Below are 11,958 nucleotides of genomic sequence, written 5' to 3'. Positions count from 1 at the left end.
ACCACTGCCCTGGCCAGCCTGTTCTAATTCCTGAGCACCATTCTGGTGAACAAATTTTCTCCAATACCCAACCGAAACCTCCCCTGGTGCAACTTGAGGCATTTTCTCTTGCCCTGTTATTTGTTGCCTGGGGGAAGAGCCTCACCCCCACCTCACTACAACCTCCTGTCAAGGAGCTGGAGAGAGAGAGAAGGTCCCCCCGCACCTCCTTTTTTCCCAAACTGAGCCCCCCCCAGCTCCCTCAGCTGTTCCCTGTGCTCCAGCCCCTTCCCTAGCTCCACTGCCTTTCTCTGGGCACATTCCAGCACCTTAATATCTTTGTTGCTGTGAGGGGCCCAAAACTGACTCCAGGATTTGAGGTGCCTCAGCAGTGCCCAGCAGAGGTGGACAGTCACTGCCCTGGTCCTGCTGGTCACACGATGGTGGGCACAAGCCAGGATGCTGTTGGCCATTGCCATTGGGGTTCCTGAGCAGCTCCGAGGCTGCACTGCGGTCTTGACTGTGTCCAGTTCTGGGCTCCTCACTGCAAGGAGGACGTTGAGGTGCTGGAGCGAGTCCAGAGATGGGCAATGGAGATGGAGAAGGGTCTGGAGCACAAGTGTGATGAGGATCTGCTGGGGGAGCTGTGGGGGCTCAACCTGGAGAAAAGGAGGCTCAGGGGGACCTTCTTGCTCTCTACAACTCCCAGAAAGGAGGGTGTAGCCCAGTGGGGGTCGGGCTCTTCTCACACGTAACAAGCAATAGGACAAGACGACACAGTCTTAAGACATTGGAATGGGCTGCCCAGGGAGGTGGTGAATTCACCGTCCATGGAGGTTTTTAAGATGAGACAGGATGTGGCACTTAGTACCATGGTCTGGTAACCACGGCGGTGTTGGATCAAGGGTTAGACTTGATGATCTCGGGGGTCTTTTCCAACCCAGTTGATTCTATCATTCTATGATTCTAAGATGCACCGGGGGAGGTTTGGGTTGGACATCAGGAGGAATTCCTTCACAGAAAGGGAGATTAGATATTGGAATGGGTTGCCTATGGAGGTGGTGGAGTCACTGCCGCTGGAATGCTTAAGGGCAGCCTGGAACGCGGCACTCGGTGTCATGGTCTGGTTGACACGGTGGTGTTTGGTCACCGGTTGGACTCGATGACCTCGAGGAGAGGTCTTTTCCAACCTAATTAATTCTGTGATTCGATGATTCTGTGCTGGGCCACACATCTCGGGCCCGGGCATGGCCATACACGGGCACAGCCCACAGGGGCCCCAGCCCGGGGGTCCCTCACGGCCGGCCCGCGTTTCCCCGGCAACCGCGTGGAGCCGAGATGGCGGCGGGGCGGGGGGGGGGCGGAAGATGGCGGCGGCCGGGGCGGGACCGCTCCCTGGCGGGGCGGGAGGGCCGCATGGCGGTGACGGGCGGGTTCTGTGGCGGTGGTGGGTGGGCTGGATGGAGGTGACGGGCGGGCTCTGTGGTGGTGATGGGTGGGCTGGATGGCGGTGACGGGCGAGTTCCCTGGCGGGGCGGGCGGGCTCTATGGCGCTGACCGTCGCGGCTGCGCACACGCGGCCCCTCCTCCCTCGGGCTGCGGGCGCTGCGGGTGCGAGCGGCACCGGCACCGGCATGGGCGTGCATGTGGAGACCATCGCCCCCGGCGACGGTGAGCCGCGGCCGTGCCCTCTTCCCCCACACTCCCCATCCCTCGTCCCTGCTCTCCCCGCGGGTCCCGGTGCGGGTCCCGGTGCCGCGGGGTGACGGTGCGTGTCTCCCCGCAGGGCGGACGTTCCCCAAGCGCGGCCAGACCTGCGTGGTGCACTACACGGGTGAGTGCGGGGCGGCCCCGCCGGCAGCGGAGGGGAGGGAGGGTCTGCCCGGCCCGGGCACCGAGGGAGCGGGGACTGCCGCTCCCCACCGCCCGCCGCCGGCTGCCTCCGGGGACCCCGGGCCCGGCGGCCGGGATGGGCCGTGGCGCTCCCCGGGGGAACCGGGGGGGTCCGGGCCACCACGGGCGGCTCTCCCGGGGGGGGGGGTGCGGGGACGGGATGGGGGGTCCTGTCGGTGCCCCGTGGCCGTGGGGAGGCCCCGTTGTCCCCATCTCTCCCGCAGCCTCATCCATGGAGGGGCCTTTTCCCGCACGCATCTCGCCTTGTTTTTGGGGGTGCACCGGGAGAACAGCTCGAGGGGTCCCCGGGGGACAGGAAGGGGCACCCAGGGCAGAGCCCAGCGCGTCTCTGGGGGTTCCAGGGCAGCCGAGGCCTGCGGGCTGTGGAGCCCAGAGCCCCCACGGGCTCCACGAGTCATCCCCGAGGCGTTTCAGGGTCCGCTGCCTGGGAGCAGGACCCCCCTGCCAGAGCTCCCTGTAGGGATGCAATCCCCCTCCCCACTACTGCCCCAACCTCTTCTCCCTTGTGGGACGACACCAGGGGTGCCTGTGGGGCAGCTGCAGACCCAAATTCTGGGCTTTTCTGGGGCAACCCCAGTGTGGGTAACCAAGACACTGTTTAGGGGTCGGGGTAGTGCTTCGATGAGGGGCTTCTCCAAAGCCAGAGAGGGTCATGTTCCATTCGGTGTTCTCCAGCAGCCTTCTGCAAGCTCGGGGGGCGGGAAGAAAACAACCTTGAGACCCCAAAATATGCTTTGGGGGGGTCACTTCTGGGGCTGCTGTCCCCCTCGGCCTCCTTTTGTACAGCTCTGGCTCATCAGGTTGGGTAAAAACGAGTCAACGACTCATTTGTGACTGTTTTTGCTAATAACCAATTCCCCTTTCCGCCTCCCTGGCCATGGTGGGGGGCTGGGGAGCCCCTCTGTGCAGGGCCCGGATAGCCCAGCCTGCCGGGAGGGCTCGGCGGGCATCCAGCCCATCTGCTGCTCCTCCGTCTCCCCCGTTCTTTCCCCTTCCCTCGTCAGCAGGGAGAGGAAGCAGCTTGGTCTGCCCGGCCGCCCCGTTTCCTCCGCCGGTGGAAGAACAAAGAGAGGCTGGCAGGCAGTCAAGTGGCTCCCGGTGGGCCAGTCCTGCCGCCTGCCAGCCCTCCCAGCTCCCAGCCCTTCGGCTCCCAGCGCTGACTCCCCCCCCTCCTGCGGCGCTGCCGCTCTCCCCAGCTCCGTCCCCCCCACTCTGGCAGAGCTGCCTGGGGGGTCACCACCGTCCAGTCCCCACGTCATGGTGCTTCAGGCAAAGTGCTACGTGGTGACTTGCTCCCGACAGGCGCTCCCCAGCAGCAGCGATCCGCTGCGCCCCTGGGAGCGGTTCTCTAATTTCCTTTATTTTGTTTGTTTGTTATTATTGTCTCCTTTTGTCCTTTATTCCCCCCCTCCCGCTCCCCCGCCCGTTCCGTCCGCAGGCGGCTCCTGCCCCCCCCCCCAACCCGCCTCGGCAGGCAGCAGGAATCAAACACCTCCAGGCCCTGATGCCGTTTCCCTGCGTCGGCAGCATGGCTCCCGCAGCCAGCCCTGCCAGAGGCTGGAGCGGGGCTTGGCTCTCGGGAATCCTTACAAACCTTTGATTCCCGGCTCCCTTGCAGAGCAGCATCAGGGATGGCGGCAGAGTGCAGTGCTGGAGGTGCCGAGCTCCGAGGCTCCTTCCAGAGCCCTGTGTTGGCTCCGTCCCCGGCTGCCCTTTGCTCCAGTGCTGGGGAGATCCAGCCTGTGGTGTGGAGCCTGTGGTGCAGCTCTCCCTGCACTGGGTTATGGATGCACAGTGATTTGGGTAAAAACCATTTTTGGGAAAAAAACAGTGATCCAAGGGTGAGGGACTGTGAGGAGCTGGCTCAGTCAGCCAGAGGCTGGTGCTGCTTCTGCCTGTGCCCCAGCTACTGCTCCATGGGGCCTGGCCCCACCGAGAGCATCCCAGGCATGAGGGATGGACAGATAGACAGCCCTGGTGTGGGAGGGTAGTGCTGGGGAAGGAGGTGGAGAGCTAAGAATCCTCTGGGCCTCCTGCTTGAGGGATGCCAGTTGCTTATGCTGGGATTGCAGAGGTGGAGGTGTATGAGGGGAGCTGGGGGAATTTGACCCTTTCCCCCTCCTCCATCCCAAGACCCAGGTCTTTTAGTGGAGAGCTCACACCGTGGGGCATCTTAAATAGCCTTCGATATGAAATCTGCTACATAGGGCCCTTAAAGGAGCTAAATCAAGGATAAAGGCCACTGATACGTTCAGGATTGCTCGCAGCAACTGGCATGGGATGGGAGGGTGGCGTGGGAGTGAGTCGGTGGGGAAGGGGTGTGGGTTTGGGGGCCAACAGAGCTGAGCCCCCTGGGTCAGAGCAGTGGGCAGAGTGGGGGGTCTGGCAGTGCTGGTGCCAGAGGGACCTGCTGTCTGAGCACACGGGGCTGCGGAGAGTATGGGGAGAATGTGGGTGGGCATGCCACCGTGCTTCTGGATGGGAAATGGGGAGCCGTGGTCATGCTGGGCAGTGCCAGGACAGGAGCAAGTCTGACATGGCTTGGCCAAAGGGCTTTGCCTGAGTGGCAGAGCGCACTCAGCATCTGCAGTCTTGGAAGGAGAGGGGTTTGGAGCAGGGAGGGATACTAGAGAAAACTATCTTTCTCCAGCAAAGTAGCACCGAGGGAACCATCCTCTCCAGCACCTGTGGGGTGGTGGTGCTCTCCCACTGCTCTGGGTGCTGCTGCCCTCGATGCTCTCCTGCTGCTCAGCGAACACCCTGTGGTTGTGAGACATTTCCTACCGAGGCATCTGACTGTCATTTTACGGGTTGTGACACTTGTGGCAGCTCCTGCACCCCCTTCCCTTCCTGCACTGGGGTCATCTCTCCTGCCAGACCATGAGAACAGTGGACAAAACCCCCTCTGCATCCAGCTGCAGGTGGCAATGGGTGGGCTGGGTGATGGGAAGCACTGGTGGAGGCAGGATTGAACCTCAGCTGTGCATCCTGGTCCTGAGCAGAGGGGAGTTGGAGCATGCTGGGTATCCCAGGGCTTCTGGGAAGGGTTTTCCATCCTGTCCCAGCTGGAGCAGGGGGGCCTGCATCACTGCTCTGGTCTCTCCCTGCCTCTCCTCAGGAAGCTGGCTCCACGTTGGAGCCCCTGGGCAATGATTGTGCCAAGGATTGGCAGCCTAGAGGGGATGGAGGAGGTGCAGGTGAGGCTCTGCACCTCCAGCAAAACCCGACCCAGCAGGTTTGTCCCAGGGCTGACTCTGCCTGCTCCAGCGCCGCTCTCCGCCGCCTCTGCCCGCCCGGGGGGCCCGGAGCCAAGTCGCACGTTGCAGCCAGCATCTCCCAGCTCCTGCCTGCCAAGTGTGGCAGAGACCTGGCACGGCCACTCTGCCCGTCCTGGGCTGAGGCTGCACTCCAGAGCCCCTGCTCCATCCCACGACTGCTGCAGCCCCTGCAGGGCTCCGTGCTCTTCCTCACTGTCGTTCCCTGAACCCTCCCAGGGTCTGTATAGCCCAGGTGGGATCTCTTGAGGCTCAGAGCCCTTCAGGCTGGTAACCAGGGTAGGTGGATCTCTGTAACCCACCTCCATGGGCTCTGCTCCCCTCACAGGACTGGTGGTGGCAAGCACAGAGCTGTGCCAGGGACTGTCTGCTGCTCCTGGGGCTCTACTGGGGTGGCTGCTTTTGCCAGAGGATGCTTTGCCTCCTTAATAGCTTTAAGATCTCGTTATCTCCTTGCTCAGGGATGGCATAGATGAGGAAATGGTTGCTCATACTTGTCCAGGGCTGGAGAAATCTCCCGGGAGGCTTGTGGGCAGAGGAAGTGCCTGAGATGAGGACGCTGTCTCCGAAGCATTGGAGCCTCTTTGTTTTCCCCGGTGGCGTAATGGGGGATCATGGCAGCCTCACAGCAGCCCCATGCTGGGGAGCAGGGATGGGCTGTGTGTGACCTCTGTCCTGGGCCGGGGGCAGCTGAGTGATCAATCCCTTGGGCTACTGCAACCAGCTTAGTCTGTCAGTCCCTCTCTTCTGCAGGCAGGGTGCTGCCAGCCCCAAAACACTTCCCGAGGCTGGACTGGGTCAGGTGAGCTTGGCAGCAGGGTTGAGCAGTGCCATCCAGTCCTGTGCAAAGTTGGCCGCATCTCCTGGGCCGCTGATGGTGCCTCTACGTCACCCTGCTCGGGACACCGAACAGGATGTGCTTCTGCAGGCAGTGGATGCCCCAGGAGCAATCCCGGAGGTCCCTGCTTGCTGTGGCGAGTAGGGGATTGTGCTGCACAGCCCCTGGGGTTTTCCTTGGTGGGTGTCCAGTGAGGGGGATGGCAGAGAGCTGCCACCTCCATCCTTCCTCAGCCACCCTGGCTTGTTGCAGCGCTGGAGGGCTCGGAGCCGAGGCGGGGTCAGCTCGGGGCTCAGCCAGGCAGCGCTGCCGGTGCCAGCCAGCACAGCCTGCCCCGTGTCCCTGCTGCCAGCGGCCCCGCCGGGCGGGAGGAAGGCCAGCGGACGGGAGCAGGGAGCAGTGCCAGATGGGGCTGGAAGCAGGTTCAGCGGCGAGAGGTTTATCCTGGAAGGAGGAAGTGAGAGAACTCCAGACTTACTGTTCCAAAGTCCAGGGCTACAGCGTGACTGGCTGAGCTGATGCTTGACATCTTGGAGGGGGGATTTTTGCTGTTTGTGAAATTAAAAGCTTAATTCTACTCCCTGAGAGAAAGCTTCCTGCAGCCCAGAGGTCTCGGTGCTTTTTGCCCCTGCAAAAGTGGTGTATTTTTTCCCGTTCTCTTCTTTCCATTTGGCATCTCCCATCTCTGTGGCTGCTGGTCCCTGCATGCCATTTGCTCTGGTAACAGTGCAAGCAGGGGCCAAGATCCCCCATCCCATCTTTTTCACAGACACATTTTCCCTTGCCCATGTGCCCTGGCAAAGGGAAGTCATTCTGCTCTAGGCCTTCCTGGGAAAATTTGGTTTTTCAAGGCTACAGAGCAGTTTCCAGCCAGGAAAACAGGTTTTTTGGGCTGTTTCAGGAAGTGAAGAAGTGAAAAGCATTTGGAAGAGAGTTTAATATTGCTCTTATCATACAGGGTTTATTGTGCAGGGCACTGGCTGCGTTAATGCAGAGCTGGAGCTGCCTTATAGGAGCTGGCCAGTGGAGTTACTGCTCCTATAAGGCAGTGCCAGCTCCAAGATTCCCCAAGAAGGTCAGGCAGGGAGCAAGGGAGGGGAGGAAATTCCTCCTTAGCTCATGTTGGGGAGTTATATTTAGCTCTGGGGATATCAGCCTGGCTCAGCCCTTGCTGGGGAACGAGGGCTGCCCCAGGCACACGCATCCAGCACTTGGTGCTGCCTCTCCCTGTTGTCATTCCTGGGCCCGGGAGGGATTTGGCACAGATCAGCAGGACACAGCTGGGCATGGGAGGGCTGGAGGCTGGTCAAAGCCTCCAGATGGGGCACTGGAGCATCATCAGTGTTTTGGATGACTAAAGGGGGAAGCCTGGCAAGGAGTGAGAGGTGTGTGCCGGTGTGATAGGAAGTGCCGGGCCGGATCCTGCTGCCTGACAAATGGCTGGCAGTGGTGCTGTGAGGTGGGCAAGGTTTTCTTCCCCCCCTTCATCTGCTCCCCTTATCAGTCCTTGGTCCCAACCCAGAGGACCACTTCTCTTTGGGCCGAGACAGCCAAGAGCCATCCTGCCATGCCCCAGGCTGGGTGATGCCCCAGGGGCTTTCCCCTCCAGGACCCCTGTGCAAGTGTTTCCCAGGGAAAAGGAGGCTCAGCTGAGACACATCTTTGACTCAGAGCCATGTGAGCTGTCCCAGGGGTGACTGTCACAGGTCACAGCAGGTTCACGCTGGCGCGCGTGGCTCTGTCCCTGTGTCACCATCATCTCTCTCTCTCCCCAGGTATGCTGGAGGATGGGAAGAAGTTTGATTCCTCCCGCGACAGGAACAAACCATTCAAGTTTGTGATGGGCAAGCAGGAGGTGATCCGTGGCTGGGAGGAAGGAGTCGCTCAGGTGCCTGGAGCTCCTCAGTCGCGATCCATGTGCCGGGCTGTGCCGAGCCGTGCGCCGGGAGCTGCAGCGTGGGCAGGAATCGCTGTGTGCAGCTCATTCCCTGTTTTATTATTTTTTTTTATTCTATTCCCCTGAGATTTCCACCCCTCCGCCCCCTCGGCGCTGGGAGGTGTGGGCGTGAATATCACCTTCTGCATTGCCACCTGCCAGCTGGCAGGGATGGAGCCGGGCCGGGCCCCAGCAACACCTACGGCACGTCGGTGACTCAGCGGTGACATTTCTCCACTGAGTCAGCTCCGAACCAGCGGGAGCGCTCCAGCCTCCAGGGCTGTGAAGCCCACGAAGAGGGAGGGCTGGTGGGCACGGCACAGCTCCAGGCTGTGAGCCCACACCAGGGAGGGCTGGTGGGCACAGCACAGCTTTGGCTCCTGCCTGTGTGACTGCACCCGCTCCATGCCATGCTGGGGACATGAGCACAAGGGTGACAGTGGCTGGAGGGAATTGCCTGGCGTTCCCTGCTGTCACCTGTGTGAAGGACATCTCAAGCTCTGCTCATTTTCCAGCCCGTGCTGCTTGCCTTTCCCCTCTGATGTTCTCCCCATTCCTCTCTTGCCCCTCTGGTTTGTTCAGCCCAGGGCCTTGCTCTTGCCCAATGTAAGGAAAGCAGTGGGGACAGGTCTGTCTCTCCCCTGTCACTCACCTGGCGGCTGTGCCCATCTCCTGACATCCCTGTGTTTCTGTCCCTGCCCCAGATGAGCGTTGGTCAGCGGGCAAAGATGACCATCTCCCCAGATTACGCCTATGGCTCCACTGGCCACCCAGGGATCATCCCGCCAAACGCCACTCTAATTTTTGACGTGGAGCTCATGAAATTGGAATGACCCACCCCAGCACCCTGTCCTCGGGTAAGGAGGGGCAGCTGCTGGCAGGGAGTGTGTGGACTGGGGACAGCTTAAGGCCCTTGTCTTTGGTCTTGGGACAGTGTGGGGAGGTGGGATGGTGGTGAGAGGCAGGAGGAGTGGGTGGCAGTGGGGAGTATGAGAAGGAGGGGGCAGGTTTCTGGCTGTGGGTAGAAGTTGCTCTTGGGAGTCTGGTGAGCTGGGGATCAGATCACTGCGGTGATAAAAGTGAAGCTCCCAGCCTGGCAGGGCGGGTTCATGCCATGGATGTGTTGTGGTGCTGGTTGTCTGTGCCTCAGGTTCCATGTGCTGTGTTGCTGCACCACGGGGCTTGGCTGCTGCTCCCCCTCCTGCCTCTCATGCTGATGGTGCTTGAGGCTGATGGTGTGGACAGCAGGCTTTGATTATGACCCAAGAGCTGGAGCACCTCTGCTATGGAAACAGGATGGGAAAGCTGGGGTTGTTCAGCCTGGAGAAGAGAGGGCTCTGAGGAGACCTTAGAGCTCCTTCCAGTAACTAAAGGGGTTTCAAGAAAGCTGGAGAGGGACTTTGGACAAGGGCCTGGAATGACAGGACAAGGGGGAATGGCTTCACTGACAGAGGACGGGTTAGATTGGATATTAAGAAGAAATTCTTCCTTGTGAGGGTGGTGAGGCCCTGGCACAGGTTGCCCAGAGAAGCTGTGGCTGCCTCATCCCTGCAAGTGTTCAAGACTGGGTTGGGCAGTGCTTGGAGCCACCTGATCTAATGGAAGGTGTCCCTACCATGGCAAAGGGTTGGAATGAGATGAGCTTTAACGTCCCTTCCAGCTGAGACCGTTCTGTGATTCTGTGGGGCTGTGCTCTGGGGTGCAGGGTCCCAATGGTGGGGGCAGGATAGGGCTGTGCTCCCCCTCTAATTTGGGCCTGACTTCTGCTTGAAAGGCTGGATGTGGTTTGTGCTGAGGCTGCCATGCCCAGAGCTCCCTCGGCGGGTGGGCGGCTCTGTCACGCTGCCTCTCCTCTCTCCCCGCAGGTTTGGCACATGGAGGAATCCAGAATCTCAGCTTCAAGAAGAGTGCACATGACTTTGTACGGAGCTTTTCCTGATAGTCCACTACACTCATTGTATAACCTTACACCTTGATTGAATGCCTTTGGTCACTAAGCTTTGCGTCTGACTCTTCCTCCTCGTATCGTGTTTTTATGTCTTTTTAAACTATACGCCGTAAACCTCAACTCTTTTTGGGTCAAGTTCTTAATCTTATTTTTGTTCCAGGTGTAGACTGCGTTTTCCCAGTAGCACGCAGATGGGTTGACCTTAGATAGGAGTAATTTGAACAAAAGGAATCCTGTTAGTTACTTGTTTTGGTGCAGATTTATGGTGTTTCCAAACCAGAAATTGCTGCTGCTGCAAAAGCCATAGCAGAGTGAGCCTGTTGAGGCTAAAGGGATGCAGAGAGCAAGGTAGCACTAGGATTGTTCATAGGAATTCTGCCTGGAATGGGACAGCGAGGGAGCAGCCTGGCCTTTCCCTGTTCTCCATGCAGGGAGCAGCATCGGGGAAGGGGGGCTGCTCTGCCCCTGCTTCACCCTGCCACGGGGTAAGCCTGCCTTCCCCCCAACCCACTTTTGAATTTAGGGAGTTGGGTTTCCATCAGAGCTCCATCGCACCCTGAAAATCCCCAGCATGGAGCATTCTGTAAAGAGAAAGGAAAACAGTGGACAAAGGGAAGGTGCTGTTAGCAGGGGAGGTGATGGAGGCTCAACTCAACAAAAACGCCCCTGTCCTCCCTCCCTCCCCCGGGAAAGGAACCATCAGCCCCTGCTGTCCCCGCTCTGAGCACACCTGCCCGTTCTCTCCTGCCACCTGATGCTGGTCATCGCCGCTTGCCTGGTCTCACAGGACACATTGCTGCCCCCCGTGCCCCCTCCTCTGCTCTGCCCAGTCCGTTGATAACAGAAATTCCTGCCGGTCACTTCCTTCTCCGCCGCACAAAGGTATCCAGTTTATTATTGCAATAAAAACGCTTTATGCTGGCTTTTCTCAGCTCTGTGTCCTGGAGGTTTTTCCCTTGCCCGTCTGTCGCTCAGCACAGCAGGGGCTGGGCTGGGCTTGTGGGGTGCTGTGGGTGCTGTGCCCGGCTCACGGGGTGCTGTGGGTGCTCTGTGGGGTGCTGTGGGTGCTGTTCCTGCCTCACAGGGTGCTGTGGGTGCTGCTCTGCGCTCCCAGGGTGCTGTGCCAGGTTCATGGGGTGCTGTGGGTGCTCCGCCAGGGTTGTGGTGCTGTGCTGGTGTGCCTTGGTGTGAGGCTCAGGTGCTGAGCTCTGGGAGCGCAGTGGGATGCCTGGGGCTCCTGGGCTCTGTGGGGAGCTGATGGCAGCCTTCTGGAATTTGCATAATTAATTGCCTCACCATAACCTATTAAGTGTTGCCCTCACAGCCTCGTGCCCTTGCAGCTGTGATTCACCCCAGACTGGGAGCATGAAGGGCAGACTGATGCATGTTCCCAGGGTCCCTGTACCTCTGGGGAAGTCTGTCCATACATCTCCCTGGATTTATCTTGGCCCTTTTTGGAAGCTGGACATGGCACGTGGGACACGGCACATCCCCCGCTTTGGGCTTGGCTGCTCCAGCTGTGGATGTTGTGTGTGTGTAGGAGCTGCTCGGGCACCAGCACAGGCCAGCGCCCGGCTCCTCAGCTGACAGCCTTTGATCCAGTGCCACGACTGATAACACAGCCACAATCGATAACACAGCCAGTCCCAGCTCCAGAGCAAAGTTTGTGTGTAACAACAGGGCCTGGAGGGAACTGTGGCCCTGGGGCAGGAGCAGCTCAGCCACTGGGATGCATTCAGGAATAGGGGGCTGTGCAGGATTGGGGCCAGGCTGTGCAGGAATTAGCACTGCCCTTAATTGCTGCTCAGCGAAGCAGAATGGGAGCTGCTGGGGCACCAGCAGCCCACTCTGCCCTTGGCTGTGGCTGTTTCTGGGCGGAAGCTCAAGGCCAGCCTGGGTTTCTCTTCCTGCAAAGCTTTTTGCTTTAATTATTAACCAGTGCCAGGCAGTGCCGTGGCTTCTGGCTGGAGATAAGCCAGGGCTGGGGAGAGGCTTGGGGGACCTTGCTGACCTCAGGCCCGCAGTCCCTGCATGGTTCCTGCAGCACCTATAAGTGCAGGTGGGGTAT

The 11,958-nt window shown here is 59.9% G+C and overlaps 1 protein-coding gene across 1 annotated transcript; it reads left to right on the top strand.

The window, feature by feature from the left end:
* The first annotated feature begins 1,526 nt into the window (after window positions 1-1,526).
* On the top strand, window positions 1,527-10,821 carry FKBP1A (FKBP prolyl isomerase 1A). The gene is made up of 5 exons (XM_027721763.1): window positions 1,527-1,650; window positions 1,766-1,813; window positions 7,782-7,894; window positions 8,647-8,799; window positions 9,808-10,821. Exons 1-4 carry the CDS (start codon window positions 1,527-1,529, stop codon window positions 8,773-8,775), a joined length of 414 nt encoding a protein of 137 aa, XP_027577564.1. The 3' UTR covers window positions 8,776-8,799; window positions 9,808-10,821.
* Window positions 10,822-11,958: the final 1,137 nt, after the last annotated feature.

This window comes from Pipra filicauda, unplaced genomic scaffold (assembly GCF_003945595.2).
Source record: "Pipra filicauda isolate LSUMZ 115617 unplaced genomic scaffold, ASM394559v2 scaffold385_size793830_pilon, whole genome shotgun sequence".
Classification (NCBI taxonomy): Eukaryota; Metazoa; Chordata; class Aves; order Passeriformes; family Pipridae; genus Pipra; species Pipra filicauda.
The sequence above is the reverse complement of the archived record's forward strand: the minus strand, read 5'-3'. Positions and strand labels throughout refer to the sequence as shown.